The sequence below is a fragment of the Pseudopipra pipra genome, chromosome 13 (genome assembly GCF_036250125.1).
Source record: "Pseudopipra pipra isolate bDixPip1 chromosome 13, bDixPip1.hap1, whole genome shotgun sequence".
In the NCBI taxonomy this organism is placed as follows: domain Eukaryota; kingdom Metazoa; phylum Chordata; class Aves; order Passeriformes; family Pipridae; genus Pseudopipra; species Pseudopipra pipra.
In genome coordinates, this window is record NC_087561.1 from 12510132 (window position 1) to 12530623 (window position 20492).

At 46.4% G+C, this 20492-nt stretch overlaps 2 protein-coding genes across 2 annotated transcripts in view; one reads left to right on the forward strand and one right to left on the reverse strand.

Moving 5' to 3' along the window:
* The window catches only part of FGF13 (fibroblast growth factor 13), a 313357-nt gene extending 295305 nt beyond the window's left edge, over window positions 1-18052 (reverse strand). The window contains exon 1 of the mRNA XM_064670076.1: window positions 17862-18052. The gene's annotated coding sequence lies outside the window, so the exon portion shown is untranslated. The remainder of the gene's footprint in view (window positions 1-17861) is intronic.
* On the forward strand, window positions 5676-19566 carry F9 (coagulation factor IX). The gene is made up of 8 exons (XM_064670070.1): window positions 5676-5815; window positions 8638-8801; window positions 9148-9172; window positions 11011-11124; window positions 12778-12906; window positions 14996-15234; window positions 15760-15877; window positions 18814-19566. Exons 1-8 carry the CDS (start codon window positions 5749-5751, stop codon window positions 19359-19361), a joined length of 1404 nt encoding a protein of 467 aa, XP_064526140.1. The 5' UTR covers window positions 5676-5748; the 3' UTR covers window positions 19362-19566.
* The last annotated feature ends 926 nt before the right edge of the window (window positions 19567-20492 follow it).

A 20492-nucleotide genomic window follows, 5' to 3' on the forward strand; every position in this document is an offset into this window, starting at 1 on the left:
AGGAGACTAAATTCAGGAAGATAAACCCAAGCTTCTGTGCCTGCATTGCACCAAAAAGTGGAAAACTCACCTGCAAAGAGTCACAACAGATCTTTATGTCAGCAGGTTCCCTCCTCCATCTGGGAGGTGACTGCACCTTACACCAGTGAAAATCACCCCTCTAAAGCAATCCTAGGTTCTCAACTGCCATCCTTCCTGAATTTTCAAAGTAGTGCCCAAGCTGTGCCGAGGAGTTTGGCTACCTCTCCTGGTGGATTTGGCTGCAAATTAACCTTCATAGCAGAGCCCTGTTGGCTTTGTGAGAACTGGCAAGTCAGAGCATCCAACCATCCATTAGTGAATGCTGTTAGCAGGAGAAGCACTGCAGGGCACTAGGTCAGGGAATAGAAGAGAAAACCCAAGTAGGTCACACTCACTAGAAATGCCAATTCATTCTTAACTATTCATCTTATCATACACCTCTGATGGGCCTGGGATTTCAGGAGAAAAATTAGTGTCTCCCCCTGGAGCCAGAGTGGTGGTTTCATTCATCATATGTGTTGATGAGAGCAGACAATGGAGACTGTGAAGTCCCTTTCTCTGAATCTTAACTATCACTGCCTCTTGCAGCAGGTCCAAGAGTCATGAGGAGGGCTCTCATCTTCTCCAGTTCCCTCTCAAGTCAATCAGCTGGAAGGGGTGTTCTAAGATCACATTTATTAAGTAGAGGATAAATTTCAAGTGCCACTGCTTCAAAGTGCCTGTGACTCGGGGAGCTGCCTAGTGGAATCAATTAGGGATGCACATATTAGAAATATCCCTCTGTCTTCTCTGCATATCCTCCCCTCAGATATCAGTGTTGATACCACAGAGAGTTTTGTCCCTAAAGGGCAAATTATAAAAACAGTAGAAAGAAAAGGAGCTGGTAAAAGTGAATAGGACACAAGGATGCTCTTGTACAAGTAGAAGATAGAAAATTCAGATGGTTAAAGCAAAGAAAATGAACAAGGGAATACTCACAAATGTTGACATAAAAAAATGGTCAAAAGGACAACACTGAATGTTATTATTTTAAGATTTGTGTGGAGTTAAGTGGAAGGGCTTTGGCTATGGTGGTGGGTTTGGATGTGCTAGCTGAGACTCCTTTCACCCCAGTTTTAATATCAAAAAATAAAGTTTGTCTTATAGTGTGAGCTGTCAATTGAGCCTGCTTTTCAACAGAAAAGGAGAGAAAGAGAGAGACACCTCCCTCCTCACATCAGAGCAAGGCAAGATTAATCCTTTCCTGTCAGTGAAGAAGGAAACAAGCTGAGCTGGATGCAAGCCTGGGGCAGGACAAGCCTCCATCCCACACACGTGCCTGGCCTGACAGGGGTTGTGTCATCTCGTGCCAATACACAGTGTCAACCCAGCTTTGCAGCTTATATTTAATTTAGTTCTTGCTCTATACATTGATGTTTGAGCTTGTTAATCTACCTGACCCATCAAAACCTGCAAGAGCTGCTGCCTCCTCTGAGCTTTTTCACTGCTTTATCCAGAGTTTGAAGTGGAGATGGTGAATTCTAAATTTAGAGTGACTTCAGCAGCACGCAGTGTCTACTCGTGCTTGCACTCCACTGTCTGAAAAGATGATGACCAAACCAAATCCAGATTTCCTTTTAATCTGGCCTATTTAAATCAAACTGGAAAGAAAGATACTAAAGCTGCTACTGTGAAACGTGCTGCTCCATGAATTAGTAACTGTGTTTATCTTCTACATTGGGGATTTTTTGCCCGTGTTGCTGTTTTCTTACTGCCACTCAAAGCGAGGAGCTTTTATTTGAATGAGACTGTTTCAAAGCACCTTTACACTCATGTAGAGTCAGGGACTTATTTACTTTCTGACAGTTATTTACTTCCCGTAAATATTTCACAGCCACAGGATCTCCCAGATGAAAGCAGAGTTTGCTCTGTGCTCCTGTTCTGGAGTCTAATTAAAAACGGAATAAAATGGGAGGGACAGAGCTAAAGTGCTAACTGCCATGGATGTGTCTAGAGGGAATTCAGCAAGGGAGCCTGCTTCTTGGCACAACTATTGAAGCATAAAAACAGAGAAAAAATGCCCAACACAGAACTGAAAGCCCTGAGATGGATGAGAGGAGAGGCTTTCAGAGACAGGAGAGCTGACACTGCTCCTGTACAAACTGTCTGCTGCCATCACTGAAAAGTTGGTCCTCGTTGCTATTTCACATCACCAAAGCCAGACCCCTCCTTTGGCCTAAGTACTCCTCACACAGCACAGAACTGAAGTCACCAACAGCATCTCCATGTGCCTGCATCCCCACCAGCCCAGAGCCACCATCACAGGAACAAGGCTTCTGCATCCTGGAAAGCTGAGGGCACATCCTCGCCTGGGGCAGGTCACTAATGCCACTGATGTACAAATACACCTTAGTACCTATAGAGGTTATAGGACTTTTAGCAGAATTGGTACTTTCTCCAGCATGTTAATCACTACAACAGAATGTTTGGCACTGCAAAGGACTCCATGCCTGTGCTACCTTTATATTTGGATAATTTCCCACACTCACTGCTCCAGAAAAAGCCAGGGACTTCGAAGTGATCAAATAAAGAATAAGAAAACAAAGATCAAGCATTACTTTCCCTGGCTTTTTTTTTTTTTTTTTTTTTTTGTCAGAAATGCCTTGTTTGCTGTTGGTTAAGGAAAGATTACTTACCACAGCTGTGTAGAGGGCAAGGATAAATTGCTAAGGGCTTTGAGTGAGGATTTTTCACTTAAAAGAGTGCATTTGGAGACAAGGGAGATTATGAAAAATCCTTTAACATGATCCTCAAGCTATCAGACTGTTTAACATTATTGATCAGTGCAGCCAGAGCACATTTTAAAAAAAAAATCTATCAGATTAAAATGGAAATAGATTTCTTGTTCTGATTTCTCATAAACTTCATTTCACTTTGCATCAGGGATCTTCTCTGAAAGAGGAGCAAGTCCCCAAGCCAGAGGTGGTGGCCCTGGCAGGAATATGCTGCCCTACATCTCTGCCAGCTCATTCTGCCTTGGACACAAACACAGGCCCAGCAACCACATGTGTGTGATGGTTCTGTTCGAACAAAAAAAGGGACATTTTTCAATAAAAGCCCTAAACCTAACACCTCAAATGAAAAGAGACATCTCCTAACAGCTCATTGCTACAGAAATCCTATTTAATAAGAAGGAACATGATTTGGGTGTGTTTTTTTAAGTACCCTTCTTTTTTAATACCTTCTTTATAAGTCAAAATATATGCAGATTTGATTGATGTCATCCAGCTGAACAGCAAAGCTTTCATCTCCAAAGTGCCCATGATGGGGATCACAATTCTGTGGATTTTGTGTGCAAAATAAATAAAAAGAAGGACTTTTCCTTCAAATTACTGCCCCAGAAGTTGTCAGCAATAGTAGTAAACAATAGAAATTATTTGTATTAATAGCTATGTTTATTCTAATGATGTTGGCATTTTCTGTGAAGATTAGTTGGCAATAATGTTGCAAATACTATTACAAGGGAAATATGCACTATAAACCTAAAATAATTTGACTGACCTATGTTCTGAAGTAAAATATTTACGGTAATGAGATTCTAATTATCCCTTGTTATGGCAGACCATTCTCCACACTCCTCTTTATTGATAGGAGATGTATTGTTTCAGCATTTTAACTCAATTTATTTTCTCACATTTGCATTTTCTTATGCATGGAAAATGAGAGATGATCATTACCTTCTTCACTTTGCATTCAATTTACATCAACAGCACATTACCTCATCCTAACTCATTTATCTACCACGGAAATTTGATAACAAAAGCTACTGTCAGTGATGAATAAAGATTGTTTCAAATGAAGCAAGAAGAAACAAGATGAATTATAGGTTTCAGGACCTTTTGTTTGCTCAAGAAAGGGAAGATAAAGGATTTTTTCCACCTAGGCAACACGGATCTCACAAGGCTTTAACTCACATTCAGAATCTTCTATTTACCTGCAGCTGATCAGTCTGTGTTGTATACAAAAGTAACTCCAAATACCCATGCAACCATAAATGTCTCTCCCATTTTCTTCATGAAGGAACATTCTTAATTTTTTGGACTGAGTGCACAGAATTTATGGTTCATAAGCTCAAGCAAACACTTTAACAACTACCCAAAGGTTATTGTAACCTCATAGAAACTAATAGCTCTCCAGCCTGGAAGACACTTCTCTGGGTGGTGTTTGCCTGCTTGTGAACACTCACAGCACCATGAAACACACTGTTGGATACCCTTGCACTGGCAGTAGCAGAATATCCACCTTGCTTTGCTGGAAACTAGTGAAACCTGCCAGATCCCCTCTTCCAGCTCCCCTGCTTTAACAAGCCATCAGAGCCTTGAGGTTCTTGCTGCTTTTCCCAAGCCTAGTACTAGAGCTAAGCCAATACCAAAAGGCAATAGCATAACCAGCACATTACAAATGGAGTTCTGCTTTAAAACACCTCTGCCTAAGACTTTTTGGTAGCTGGGCAAGCCCCAAATGTGCACAGGTACAATGATGGATTCCAGTTCTGCCCTGTGCATGGTGAAGTGGGGGGAGAAGCAGAAACTTGGAAGCAGGTTTTGAGGAACAGGTCATTGATGGAAAGCCCACAAGCACTCCCTGGAGTGGGAGGAATGATTTTGTCTTACATTCCTTACAGCTCCCCAAAGGAGGGAGGTCAGGGGACAGTTTTGGCTTTTCCAGAAGTTTATGTTTCATTTATTTATTTTTTTTTACAATAATCAGTGTTTTCCCAAAATAGGTCTTTTACCTTGAAATAGGTCTTCATACTGAGGGAAAGTCAGAAGAAGGGAAGAGATGGGGTTTAAAAGTTGTAAGTAACCCTCCACTAAATATGAATGGTTTCATGCAAACCCCCACCCTTTCTTTTCTGTATGAAAACCTACTATTTTTCCTATTTCCCTCATCTTCCCTTCCTTTGAGTGTACTCTTTGGCCAGTGTGGATCAGGAGCAGCCTGTAGACCTGCCCTGGGCAGCGGCTTCTCTACAGCCAGGAGCCTGCCTGCTCTCCCTGCTCCAGAGTGTCACTTCTCAGCACATCCCTACACCAGCCAGTGTCCGAGCCACCGAGTAGCAGGTTCCTTCCTGCAGCCTCAGGTACAGGACCTAGGAAATTCCATATGTGTCCAGGGTTTGCCCCAGCAGACCTGGATAATGGACCAATCACCTCACTTCATCCAGGTTTTTAATTAGGTAACCCATCCTGGCTGACACAGCCTTGCTCCAAGGCTGCCTGGTCTCTGAGAGGGAACATTATCTGCAGGGTCATCTTCAAGGGAATTGCACCTGCTCTTTTTGATGAAACATGGACTGTGGTGAAGTCTTTGAAAATGCTACTGTTGACTTTCAAATGGTCAACATCCCCTGGGTAGGAATGGGAAATTCAGTGCCTTAAAGAGGTTCTCTGAAGCTCAATTAATTTATTCTTGAGCTATACTCAACCCCCAAACATGGCAGTAATATCCCACACAGCAGAAGACGAGCCCAAGGACTGCAAAAACCTGGCTTGTTTCTTGCACGTGGACGTGCCCCCTCCAATAGCACCCAAGCTGTCATTTCAAGCTTCAGCAATGGCACATCTGGGGACCTTAAATTAAAGGGTTACCCAGAGTCAATAAACAGGCACTTGCACTTTGGAACTATTGACTGAGCTCCACCACACGAACAAGTTGTCAGCGAGAGGTTTGGGCGGTGGGAAGAAGATGGCAAATATCCCCCTCGTACTCTTCATTTGTCTTCTGGCAGCTTGTCTTGGTGATGAAAGTACAGGTGAGTCCATTTAAAACCTAGAAAATCCTTCACTTTTGGGTACTGGGTGTTACAGACACTGGCAAAGAGACAGTTTGTCACTTGACAGTGGGACAGCTTGTGCAGTCTTATAAGAGAGGACAGCTCAGAGGGATTGCTGCATTTCATAGCTCCTCCTTAAAGCTCTGGTTCTTTTCTTGGGAATGAAATAATAGTTTTTATGCTGATTTTACACAGACCGTGTCACAGGGATTAATTTTAAGAATGGAATTTTTCTTAGCTTTTTTTTGCAGCTTTTAAGCTTTCAGAGCTTGATTCAGCCATTTTAGAATGCACACACACACACACAGAAGCTAAAAAGGGGAGAGAGTTGCTCATGGAGTAACATCCACACATCTTTGTGCGCCATCACTTTGTCCTGGAGTACAAACAAGTGCTCACATCCATAAAACAGTCATTGGATTTGCCACTGCAAGGATTGTTTAAAGCTAAGCCCAGCGTGAATTTAACAAAGACTGTAAGATGCAGCCAAAACTGTAGACAAGATAGAGCAGTTGATGGATGTGGGCAATCACACATAGTAATGCAGGCTGTTGCTTGATTTATCTGTAGCAGCAACAGTTCCAGCAGAGTCTGGTTCACATCCAGCGTGAGTTCTTGTTTGCTGCAAGGCCGGTCTTTCTTCTTTCATTAAAGCATTGCTAGTAGCAGGTTAAAAAAAGGCTCTTTCCAAAATGTTTGCTAAGCAGTGAAAAGTGAGCAGAACCTCATATTGGTACCACCACCCACTCAGGTGTACCCACTATAAAATACAGTACTCAGCTGGCAGGACAGGTGTGCCCCCCCCAACACTTGGCCCAGAGACCCATCTCACCCTATCAGATACTGGTTCAGAAGCTGGTAAATCATGTGTGAGTGTATTCTTAGTGTGAGGATGGTTTCCAGACAGGTGAGTGCCATTCCTGTCACCCCACAGGGCCTGCAACCTTCAGTCCAAATCAAGTTTTGATTGTAAAGCAGCATGTGGGATGAGTAAGCAATGGAGAAAACCTAGAGGGATATGAGGGAAGGTAAAACTTCATTCATTAAAATGAGTTCCCTCCATTAAATGGGTTAATTACAGCAGGTGCTTGGCATATCCCACTGGGAAGAGAAGAAGGAGCATGTCTGACACAGCTGCCTCACTCCATGCAGGGCAATGTGCAGCTGTGCCCACACCATGTTCCCTGGGCACTGAGCATGTGGGGAGCCCAACAGGGTGACAAAACCAAAGAAGGCTGCTCCATCATTCTCACCTGAGCCTTTCCAGCCCAGCTTGGGGTCAAGCTGGAGGGTGAAGCCCATGCCAAGAGGAGAAGGGGGCAGGTCTCCCCCAGCCAGGATGTGCAGCCACACAGCTGGGGAGGCCAACCTGGGTGTACATTCCTGTCCCACATGTAAACCACAACCCTGAAGCTGGGAAGGGACCAGCAGTGTTTAAAACAAGCCTGGCTTCATCAGAGGTCAGTGCTTTTCATTTTAACCAAAACCACACTGGCATGAGGAAAGCAGAGGTGCAACCTTGCTGTACAATGATTAAAAGCTGTTAGTTCAGTATCTTGCAGAAAGATCTGACAGTGAAAGGGCTTGTTACACTGTCAGCGGAATGGTGTCAATCAGACCAACCTGCCTGGGGCTCATGAGAGCTCAACAAAGCTGATGACCTGAAGGCTTTGTGAGGTTGGGGTCTGCTCTGCATCGGGTGCAGGAGTTAGCAATGAGATGGGACAAGTGGCTGGTACTCACTCCTCACTCTCCTGTATGCCCACCTGGCTGAGCTTATGCTCTCTTTAGCCCTCAGAGGGATCAGTCCAACAGGTGCCCAACACCCTACCAGCACAGAGCCCTCAGGAGGGCCCGTGTCCCGAGTGGCCACCAGCAGCTCCAAGAGCTGCTCTACTGTGCCATCTGGTGACAAAAAGGGACACGCTGCAAGTGCTAAGGGAGGGTGGAGAGAGAGGAGAAGCTGGGGAAGCAAAGTGGGGAGCTCCTTCGGGTGAACAATGTGTTTTAAAGCAGTGGGATGGGGTAATAAGAGTCCTCAGCAGAGATGGGGTTCTCTGTTAAGGGAGTCAGAAGCAGACTCTGGCAGGAGGCTGCCACAGGATGGCAGCTGCTGTTGTCTCTGCTGATGGGACGCATGGCCCAGGAGCTTGGCCAGCCCACTGAAGGATGCACGCACCCTTGTTGACATGACAAAGCCCAGGGGGTGAGGAAGGCTCATGCCACCCTTTCTGTCAGCAGGAAATGGTGGGACCCAGGCGCATGGGCAAGGAGGAGGAGCAGGGAGAGAAGTAAATGGCCCGTCCCTTCCAAGGGCTGCAGCTGCTTGCAGAGGCAAATGGCCTTTCACAGCCAAAACAGGCAGAGGCAGCTAAAGCAGGACAATTTCTGTGTCCAAACAAGACCTCACCAAGTAGCAGCATGAAAAAGCCTACTATTTTCCCCTCTCAAACAGCTTATTCCAGTCTGTGCATCTGTAATAGGAGCTACACCCTCTGCTTTGGGGTATTTTAACCATCAAACTTCAGGGCTCCCAATCACTGTCTTGCCATCAGTCATTTCTGTCTATTGACTATTTTGACACTTGATTCTCCAGATTTGATGCTTTGGATTGCACTTAAGTTGGGCACCAAAGAAACATCAGGTAGATGATAACACTCAGGAAATGTCCTTGGCCATGGGGCAAGAGGAAGGTGGATGCCTGAAAAGGGCTTGCTTTCTGATAGAACAAAACCCTGACAGTCCATCCCAGCTGTACCACACGTGCTGCTCTCCAGCACCTATTTCTGTTCAAATCGCAGTCTTCATCGAGAACAAAGAGGCAAGCTCGGTTCTGCAGAGGCAAAAACGAGCCAACTCAAACAGACTAGAAGAGTTTATTCCTGGGAACCTCGAGAGAGAATGTATTGAAGAAAAATGCAGCTTTGAAGAAGCCCGAGAAGTATTTGAAAACCAAGAGAAAACGGTGAGTGTCACTGCTGCAAAATGGTAACACCTTGTTCCCCCCTGCCCACACCTCTGCAAGCCCTTCAGGTGAGTCCCAGAGGGGGAAGAGGAATGAACAGCAAGGGGAAAACCTGCAGGGCCGAGAGCAGCATCTGGCATGGCTGATTCTCATTCGTGATCCATCTCTTGGGCTGGGGAACTGCTTTAAAGGCTTTGTGGGTCACCACTGGGATTATGGAGGGTGGTTTCCCTGCAAGTCTTTTCCTTCAGTTTTGGAGTCATCCCTGTACTACTTCAGCCAGACAGTGCCCAGAAATTAGAAAACAAAGGAAACTTCTTTTCTTTTTTTTTTCTTCCCTTTGCAGATGGAGTTTTGGAAAACATACGTTGGTAAGAGCTGCTTTCTTCCTGTTCAAATGATTAATACTCATCTCTCAGTGCATAAATAGAAGATGTTATTGTAACATATGTATTCCAGCATCCAGCAACTGTTATGTCTCAGAGCCATGCACCCTAAATTCTGCAGCCACCAACAGCCTGGGTCTGTCCTGGTGGTATAGAAATGGCAAGCCACAAAAAAAAAAAAAAAAAAGTCTTAGCATTTACTTTGTTCAGATAGGCTTTTTGGAACAGATTTCCAAAACCTCATGGAACAAAACCAGTTCACACAGACCACGGGATCCGTTGAGCCCAGGTCTGGGCTTCTGCTTTCAGCTGTTATAGAGTAAAATACCACAGCAATAATTAACACCCCTTCAGCAAACAGCAAATGCTCTGTTCTCAAGCAGAGACCTCCAGATAAGGCCCAGCCTCATGAAAGCACAGCGTGAATCCCTAGAAATGCCATATTAAAGTGGAGCCTCGACATGATCATAGAGAACAGCTGTTTGCAATTCACACCATTGCTCCCAAACCCTTTCTTCACTGTTTTCTTTTTCCTTTTCAGTCTCCACCTCCAAGGACTCCTCAGTCCCTTAACAAAAAGATTTCAATGCCCACTACAACATCTGAAACTAATTTTAAGGACATTTCAATAAATGAACTGCTTCGTAGATTGGCGAAGTGCCCAGAACATCTCACTAAAAAGCCTTAAATAATTCAGATTATTCAGTCCAGACTATAAAATAAAAAAGTTACATTTGCATTGTAGGATTGTCCTCTGAAAAAACAGCTGATGAAATTCAACACTAAGTTTGTTTCCCTGCCACAAATTAGCTCATAAAAAGTAAGGAATGCCATATATTCCTCTATCATCTAAAGTGCCTGATTTACTGTACAGTTTACAAGCTGCTATTCCCAACATGTGTAGCCCACAGGAGCTCATCCCTTGGACAACACCTAAGCCCCAGTTGCCTTCACCAGGGAGCAACAACTGCAATCCTCACGTTATGTGCAACCCCCAACACCATAACTTAGACAAGACAAAACCATTTTGTTCCTGTTTGCAGTTTTACATTCCAACCCATTCCTGAAAGCACCATGAACTGCCACACTTACTGGCAGGACACAAAACTCAGCAAGGCCTTCCCCTTCCTCTGTGTCTTGGCATAAGCATTTCAAAGGGTATTCCCTGCCATTTAATATCACTGATTTACTCTTTCACAGTGTTAGATCACCAGTTTTACAATAGTGAGTATTTTTGTTAAAGTTTCAGCTTATCAGCTGTAGGCAACTGTGAAAATAAAAGCTCTGACATGGAAGGGAAAATCTCGACCAATTAATAGTACAAGACTGAGAAAGAAAGAGCAATGATGAAGGTTCTCAATCCTAATGCACAGAGAGGTCTCCAAACCCAAATGGACGGATCCAAACTTTCACAGAACAGACAGTACTGTTAAAATAATCCAGATTAAGATACTCTAACCACTCTTGAGGAAGCAAGCCTTCTAAATTTGTCTGTCTAACCTGGCCAAGACACGAGGTCCTGTTGAGATGTTGCATGAGGGTGACTGAAGAGGGGTTCTACGGAAAGGAGCAGAACTGACCCACATAGGACAGGGTACACAGTTAGGACTCTGGGTAAAGAGCCAATGATGTTACCCCAGCGCTGACATTGTCAGCACACTTGGGTGCCAGGATCTGACTTATTTTTCATTACAAAGAAGGAAGCAATGCAATGTCTTGCTCATCTTTAGTAGGAGGCTTGCATAGAGCAAGGCTCCAGCACATGACTGGCATGAGCCATGGTGGACACTCATATTTGTTAACTCTCCTGTCTTCTCTCCAAGATGGAGATCAGTGTGACCCCAACCCATGCAAAAATGGAGCCGTGTGCAAGGATGGAATAAATTCCTATGTATGCTGGTGCCCAGCTGGGTATGAAGGCAGAAACTGTGAGATAGGTATGTACTGGGGGCTCATCCAGTGACTGTTCTGCTCTCCTTGAAATCCCATGGGATCAAAGCGGGCGCAGAGTTTCATCCTACTGGGGAGTGTTTCAGACACATTTTGCTTTGGGCACTGCAGAAAAGCATAAATTGAGCCTGCTGGCAATGGGATTGCAGGGGGACGTGCTTGGGGATACAGGAGCAGATATTTCTGTCCTCTCCAGCCCTTGGTCACGTCCCAGGTCCACCTCTTCTGAGCACCTGCTCTTATGCAGGGTTCAATGGAGACTCAGGCTCAAGGTCTTTTGTTCAGCTGTGGCTGCCAGCGCAAATGTTGACAGACAGACCTTCCTTTATCTTCCCAGCACAAGCCTTTCTGGGGCTGTCAGTGTTCAGGGACAGCATTCTCACCCACTGAAAGCAAGAGTTTTCCACTGACCCTAATGGGGTCCCCATTCTCCCACTCCCCCTCTCCATTTCTCCTGCCAGGATGGACAGCAGGTGCTGAGCGGGACAGGATTATCTCAACCTCCTCTCCACAGCACTCCACTGAATTCATAATTATAATTATCAGCAGCAACCTTGATTCTGAAGGCAAACAAAAGGCAAATATTTTCCTGATGGGTTGAGGAGTTTATGAAAACCAAACAGCTGATAATTTAAGCAAGAGGGATATTCAGCTCTTATATTTATAATATAATCAGGGGCTGTGCAACTTGCATAATGTGCTAGACTCACTGCACTAATAAAAGATTCTCTTTCTAGTTGTGATTCTGCTCTGGCAAGAGAGGAGTGTACGTTAAAAAGAGCATTTCAAAGCTGCATCAAATTTAAATAGTCTCATTGCAGATTTCTTGTGGAAGTGAGACAGGAGCAAAAATAGAGCTAGAAGTGAGGCGTGAAGAGGAGCTCTGTAAAAATAGTAAATGATGGCATTAAAATGGCTACAGGAAGGGAGGTGTCCTTGAGGAAGTAGGAGTGGAGTTAATCTGCTGTGAAGTTATTTGAAAACTCACTGAGAATTGCAAGGGCCTCTGCGGATTAGTGGTTTCGCACCTCCAAGAGATGGTGTTCCCTCCACAGAGGAGTGAGAGGTGGAGTGGGAAAAGGCAGGTGCAAGTCATGGGAATCTTGCTCTGCCTCAGGCTGGGACATGTTTCATCAAACATCCAGCTGAAATAGGTCTCCCACGTCAGGCTGCCACGATTTATTGGTATGTCAGGAAGAACATAAGGCTTTGTTGGAGACTTCAACTCAGAGCCCAGTGATAATCCCAGGACAAAGCCCTGCTTGGGTTCAGGGTTTGCTCCCATCTGACACATGGTGTTCTCTGCAAGCATCCACACTGGGACTGGATTGCTGTAAGCACAGGGGGAGGAAAGCAGAACAACAGCAGGGAAATCACGTGGCTTGTAACCAAATATTTGCAGGAGTCCTTCAGGGTCAGGCTGCCAAATTTCAGAGAGCACGCAGTTGTTGGAGGCAGGAGACTGTGCCAGGACTCTGGGGGCCTTGTATAGGCTCCTCAACCTGCCTTCTTGAAGAGTTGCCTGATGCTCCTTCATTATGAGCAGGGATGTGATTTGGAAGGATGATCTCCTTACAGACAAACGTCTGACCAGTTGTATTTGGAAAAAACTCTCACAGTTTCATTTTAATTTCTTTCAGACTTCACTTGTGCTATTAAAAATGGAGGCTGCAAGCACTTTTGCAGTCATGACCCACCACAGAAGGTTGTGTGTTCCTGCGCTGCTGGCTATAGACTTCATGAAGATGGAAAGTCCTGTGAACCTACAGGTTAACTCTTAAACTATTTTTAAGAGATTTGGGTTAAAGTTTTCAAGGTCTTGCCCTGGATTTAGATACATGAATCTCATAGAAATGCAATATCCTGTTGGAAACCAGACTTGTTTTCCTGCTTAGCAATTGTAAACAGCCTGACCTGACCCTGCACTTTCCCAAAGGCAGATGTGGGGTCAGGCTCAGAGGATTCAATTTAAACATCTTTTTTGTAGCCTATGTGGGTGGAGAAGGAGGGTAGTTGTCCAGGAATTTGTTCATAATGCAAATGTTTGTCTTAGGTGGCTGCTCGCACAAACTACTCTCCCACCTGCAGCCACATTATATTTCTAGATATGGATCAGTAGTTTTCTGGAGGCAGAAAAGTGATGTTCAGCTATACCAGCATCCATTCAGCCAGAGCTCACTCCCATGTTCTTCCAATAGGAGCTACTGTTTGGTTACTTCTACGTTGAGGATGCCTTGGACTTTTTCAGAACAAAATATGATCTTTCTAACTGCAAATCCTTCTGATAGGCCATTTCATGGCTGGTCATCACCCAGTTAAAATTATCTGAGTTGGGTGGATACAAGTAAAGCTTTGTTGTGGTCTGTCCTCCCAACAGTGTGTATTTGCACCCAGAGACCCTCAATAACAACTAGTCAAACAAGGTGGTTTAGCTGTGGTATCAAGTGGGGTGGAAGGGAAATGCATTGCTTGAGGCTGAAGCTTCATAAAGGCCTAAAGAATAGCTGGTTCTTGCTATATTCCCCAGCTTTACCTTGCTCCTGAGCTGTTACAATAACTAACTACACAGACATGTGCAGACCCAACCCACTACAACACAGCAAGTTAATTGGGCATGAACATCTCAGAAACACATCTGGCAGAGGAGAGAGGAGACTTTGCAGACAAATATTTTGTCATCTAAAGTCAATTTAATATTTGATGCTATCATATTTCTAACACCTGAGCGTAACAGGTTTGCACATCTGAGCTTGCATGCAGGTACCTACATGGGTGAGATAGTTTGCTAAGATCTGACAGCTATAGCCAGGAACTCTGAGCTCTTGGAAGTGCTGGCTTTCAGGAATCAGTGTAGGAAGTATCTTAGGCTGGGAGTCCTGTTAACAGAGATAATTAAGATCTCAGGCCTGTGTTGCCCAACATGCTGTATCACTTTCACTGGACCAGAAAGGTTTACTGTTAGCAATAAGATCATCTTTCAGGTTGGGTAACTGCCCTTCCTGCAAAAGCTTAGCTTTTGTTGGCTCTGAAACCTTCATTTCCTGGCCTAACCTCAGGGGTAGCACTTGCCATCACTCAACACTTATTTAAGTCCTGTTCCTAAAGCAGGCTGTTTACCAATAAAGGATGAAATCTCCATAGGCCACACTCACATCTGATTTTACACTAATGTTTGTTTGCTCAGTGCTGTCAAAAGCTTTTCAGATGAAAGACAATGCCTGATGCTATTTACTATTTTGACTGCCACTATCAGCAGGAATTCAGCACACACTGCATAGGAGAGAAAGGGAAAGAACTCGTCTGAAACAAGCCTGCAGATGAGCTCTTCATTAACAGAGAAAGTCTACAACCATAGAAAGAGTTTATTAATGTTTTCCTCACCTTGGTGCCAAGCAGGATTATCTGTACAATTGGCAGATCTTATTTCCTGTCCTCTCCCAGCTGGACATTTATTGTTCTGGAGTCACTTGCCATAGAAATGCCAGCCAAGTGCCCAGCTGCCCGACATGAGCCTCCCAGGTATGCACCACAGTATCCCACCAAAAGAAGGCACAGCTGCCCCAGCCTGTCAGGCGTGCATTCTCAACAAACAAGCTTTTTTCATTTTTAAAACTGTTCAGATGTCATTTCTAAAGCCCAGAAACAATTTATGCTTTTGCTACTTTTACATATTACCCGCACTGCAGCTCAAAGGCACAGGCATGTTTGCACAGGGTCAGCCCACTGACATGTGTCTCCCATGTCAGTCCAAAACAGGGTGCTGAGATGAGGCAGCGTTTGCCTTCTCACCTGCTCCTTCAGTTGCTGTAACTCTCAGGATGACACAGCCAGTCCTAACTGTGACTGTTTTGCTTGCAGTGCCGTATCCCTGTGGGAAGATCACGGCTCCCGAAGCAAAGAGCAAGCTCACCCGATCCATGAACACCTTTGAGAATTGGAACATAACCGGCGATGACCATGAGGATGCTCAAGACGAGGTGCTCGACAACATCACAGAAACCAGCACTGCTGCCACCACAAAAATCACACCGATAATTAAGGAGGGCACCCGGGTTGTCGGCGGGACAGACAGCATGAAAGGCGAGGTGCCTTGGCAGGTACCAGCTATTTCTGCAACCCTCCTGTAACCCTAGCAGTCGCTCTGCTAACTTATTTCTTTCTGAAGGCAGGATCATCTTACTTTTAAATACCCAAAGCCCATCTCTGAGGTTAGAATAGCACTAGGTCTCAAGTTTAACAGGAACACAGTTTCTTTCTGTACATGGTTTTATGTCACAGCAAAAAAAGTTGCCTGGATGGGGGTCTACCCTGGCAAAAAAGCCACAAGAGCTTTACCTGGTGGGGCACAAAGGATTTGGTTTTGAGCTACAGCAACAAATTGTCCAGTAGTCCATGAATTTACCAAAATTAGGCTGAAGACTGAGGAAGGGGAGCTTTGCAAGGAACAACACAGCTCAGTTTTTAGCTCCATCAGTTTCAGCAGATCATAGAATCATAGAATGGTTTGGATTGGAAGGATCTTAAAGATCATCTAGTTCTAACCCCCTGCCATGGGCAGGGACACCTTTTGCTAGTTCAGGTTTACACAAACGCATGGGTGTGATATCCTCCTGCTTCCACAGGTTCTCCTGCTGGACAGTAATGGTGAGGGCTTCTGTGGCGCATCCATCATCAACGAGAAATGGGTGGTGACAGCAGCACACTGCCTGGAGAAAGGCCTTGACATCTCTGCTGTGGCAGGTGAGCACCTCAGGCAGCATTGGGACAGAGAGCAGGGGAGGGACATGAGACAGGACTTGCACAGGCCAGGCCAAGGCATTGCACAGAACACTGATCCACACCATCCTGGTGGGCAGCAGCGTGGCACAAGTTGCTATAGGGCACAAGGGCCCCAGTTGCAGGTTGCAGCATTTCATCAGCCTGGTCCCTGCAAGTACCACCACCTCTGGTGGGAGCAGTGAGCTGGGTCTGGCCTTGGTCCCAAAGCCACAGAGCTGCTGGACCATATTGTAGACACAGTTCAACCTGACCGCAGGCAAGCTCACCTGAGCCAGACATCCAGGATGCTTTAAAGCCCTACGGACTTCAGTTAAAATTCTGCCTCGTGAGCTGGTGTGGTGGATGTTTATCTCTACTGGCCACACAGGCCTCACTGGAGAGTTCTGATCTTGGAGATCACACTACATTTTCACACAACTCTCAGAGAACTCTCAGGATTTGTGTGGCTGCTTCAAGAGGAGCATCAGTCACCTGACTACCTCCTTGAAAGGAAAAGATGACTACTTTTGCTCCTAACTTTTTAAAAGTAAATAGAATTTATGCACTGAGGTAGAGAAACCGGGCTGGCATGTGGGAAAGTGTGCTTGTACAGCAGGATCTCTGGGGAGTTAGACACAGGCCCTGTAGCGAGGCTGCACAACAGGTTATGCTGCTACTTAAAAAGACAAATGTGTATCTGCTTGAAAAATGGTGTTTCCCCCTGACTGGTGGCACCCAACTGTGCCAGACCTCCTGCTAGGAAGCCTGCTGATAACTCAGCATGGGGCCTTGGTGAGCATGAAGGTGCCACATTTCATAGCTGCGGCAGAATCAGCTTCCCCAAACTATTTGTTTCTTCCCTGTATAAATATCTACATAGGTTACACCAATAGGTACAGGAGGGGAACAGTGACATGGTTAGTAATTGCTACCAGCAGTACTGAGAGGAGGCATGGAAGATCCATGCTTTCTGTTGAAGCACTATGAAATGTAGTAGTGACAAAAATAACATTTTATCTCAGTCTTGACACACTGAGTTTAATACCTCCACAAATGAGCTCATCAAAACGGCTCCAGCTGCATCTTCATCTTCCATGCTAACAAGGTGAAGCTCCTGAGTGTGCCTGGCTGGACTCTGGAGGCTTACTGCCATGGGGCTGGGCACTACTGCCAGGTCCTGGCAGGATGAGGCTCACAGCTTGCACACAGCATTTTTTGCTATCTATTTCCAGGCAGTTTTTGCTGGAAAGCTGAGCACAAAGTCCAGCCTTGCACCTCTTAATGTGGAAAAGCATAAAATGCCCAACGCAAAAACAGTTTCCCCCTAAAAAGCACATTTCCACCTCGACAGAAGTTTTGTGTTTGCTGCACATGCATGCAAACTGCCTCTCCTTTCAGGCTCTCTCCTGAACATCACACACTCCCTCCATTTAGGATGTGTTATCAGCCAAGTTCCCTTGCTCTCCCTTCACACCACTCTGCGGCATTGCTGGGTTTCCAGGGCAGAATTTTGGCCAGACAACAAGTCAAGAAAGCAAAATATGGTTATGCAGGGCTCCAGGGACTATTGAATTTGTGCCTGCACCACATACACAGCACGGGCAACATCAGAGTTCTTCACATCCATTTGTGCTTTGTATATAACATCTTAGGAGGCCCAAAAATCTATAGCAGGAGGTGGGAGAGGCATTTCCCTCCCCTGTACTTCTTTGCCTCTCCACTTCAATCCCTGAAACACATTTTTAGGTCCCCAGCAGTAGCAAGCAGCTGTAATGTAAGAAAAACCATCTGAAAGTCTCCCCCACATCTGTCTTGCATTTACACTGTACAAACACAGCCTGCAAAGGAGCTGACATTCACACTCTGCCGCAAAAAAACCCCTCCCAGAGCACATCGGCACATCGACAGCACCAGCCACCCCTCCCACCTTCGCCAGCATTAGCGTGACCGCGGAAATCCACCTCACCTCTCTCGCAGGCTCCGTGCTGCTCCTCGCAGGCAGCCGCAGCAGGCACAGGACACGGACAGGGCCAGCGGTGCTGCAGATATTGTTCAGAGGAGACGGTATATTCCGGAGATCACAGCAGACCGTGTAGAAGCCCCGCAGCAGGGGTTAAACGCACCCTGCGCCTCCGGGGCTGCGAGAAAGCAATCGGGAAAAGTCATCCTGCTCTCCAGCTTTCAGCACAGGCAGCACGCGGGCGGGAGAAGGGATACAGCTACAGGCAGACCCAGATCTGCCCATTCGCCGACCTGAGACCACGGAACATTTTCCTTTCCCTCTACCTGTTACACAAACCGGGAGGGGAGGTAACAGGCTGCCGCAACTCAATCACAGGAACCTGAAGCTGCCGGCAATGATTGCGAGCAGCTGAGCCTCGGGCGGGCGGTGGAAACTGTGGCACCTGTGAGCACCAGGATGTGGCATTTTGTAGCCTCCTGCACCCCATTCTGCCCCGTGGCTGTGTGGTTTTAGAAAAGGGAAGGTCGGGTTTCTTTTCCTAATAAATTATCTATTTTAAACCAAGATTTTTCATCAAAGGGCTTTGTTCCCTTTGATACAAGAACAACATCCCCTCTTTGAGGGTGCTAAATCCCCAAAACAGCCACATTGCTACTAACTCTGGCAAAACATCTGGATCTTTGGCACATGATTGGACGATGTGTGCCTGGTGTCACACCAGTGGGTTCAGGTTCTGCCAGCTGCAGGGACAGAGAAGGCACTGCTGTGAGGAAACCTCCAGCACCCTTTGACAAGGAGCAAGTAGCCTGGCCAGTACCAGTCTCCCAGCAATCCGAGGGCTCAGCTCTTTGCAGCCACTTGGCTGGGCTGGAATTGCATTGGCATGGCCTCTCCAGGGCATGATCACCGGTCCGGCCATGGAGGGATCAAGCCCAAGTCACACTTGTCTCTGCAGGTGAACACAACACTCGAGAGGATGACCACACAGAGCAGCGGCGTAAAGTGGTGAAAGCCCTTCCCCACCCCACGTACGACGCCTCGATCAACGAGTACCACAACGACATTGCCCTCCTGGAGCTGGACGAGCCCCTCGTTTTCAACAGCTACGTCACCCCCATCTGCCTCGGCAGCCGGGAGTTCACCAATGTCCTGCTGAAGCAGGGCACGGGGACGGTGAGCGGCTGGGGCCGCCTGCACTACCGCGGCCGGCCGGCCACCACCCTCCAGGTCGTCAAGGTGCCCTTTGTTGACCGGCCGACCTGCCTCAAGAGCACCTCCACCACCATCCTGCAGAACATGTTCTGTGCAGGTTACCCATCTGGAGGCAGGGACACCTGCGAGGGGGACAGCGGAGGGCCCTACACCACTGAGATCGAGGGCACCTGGTTTCTCACAGGGATCACCAGTTGGGGTGAGGAATGTGCCAAGCCAGGCAAATATGGCATCTACACCAGGGTCTCCAAGTATGTGAAGTGGATAAAGCAAAACACGAAGCTCACCTAACCCGAAGGAGTGTTATGCTGTGCTGGGGAGGCTACACTGTGCTGGGGGATGGACTGGTTAGTTGAAGAGAGACCCATAGCAATCTCCATGTTTTTGAGAAATCACTGCAGTTTAATAAACATTTCTAAATGAAATAACCTCTGCTCTTGGAAGGCAAAAGTTAAGAGAACACAATGAAAACATGGTAATAAAGAAATAAAAAGCCCTTTTAATGGTCCATGACTGTATTCCTGAATGCACTGGCACTGCTGAGGTGGTGTAAGTCCCCAAATCCCAAATGCAGAGGCTGGTGTGGATGAGCTGGGGACTGGCTCACACATACCCCGGGCCACTATGCCACCAACATTGCCCACAGCTGCCACACAGCACTGTGGGCAAGGGAAGCCCAGCAGGCACTGGTGCCTCAGACACCAGCACCCACCATCAACCCAGTAGTAGGAGTCCATGAGGGAGGTGAACACGCACAGCAGTGCACCCACATTGCTCTTGGCCAGATGTTTTCACATGAGCCAGGCTGAGATGGATCACAGGCAGCAGAAATGCTCCTCCTGCTCTAGGACAGCATAAAATTGACTGCAAAAATTACCTAAAATATGTATAAAACTCATCTAAAGGTAGTGGTGGGCTTTATGCTAATGTTTTCTGCTGAGCCAGGTTAGGATTATAAAAAGAACTGCTTAGTGTCCTGGTGTTTATATTAATCATGTTAAAATAGAGACTGCAGCAACAGGCACTGCTGATAGTGACGGAGACTGTGTGTTGCCCTCCTCAAACAAGCTTGTGGGATGTCCCCTGAGCATGGACAGCCTGGGACACCCCAGAGGCAGACAGTTCCCTGGGAGACACCTGCCCCATGCCCAGGGTGGGCACTGGCACTGAGGCACAGGCAAAGGGAGGTGGCATTCCAGGGAAAGGTGATACTGGGCAGAGGTCCTTTGTCAGGGTGATTCAAGTGGGTTTAATTCAGTTCTCAGCTTCAAGGGAAGGGAATAATCCCAGAGGAAGGGAGGTTTACCTCTGATCAGTGCTGGTTCACCTTGTATCTCTTTCCACAGAAAAATCCAGAGGTGCATGGGGAAACAGCATGGCCTTTGGGAACTGCACTAGGATGCCTGGCATGGGCAGCTTGTG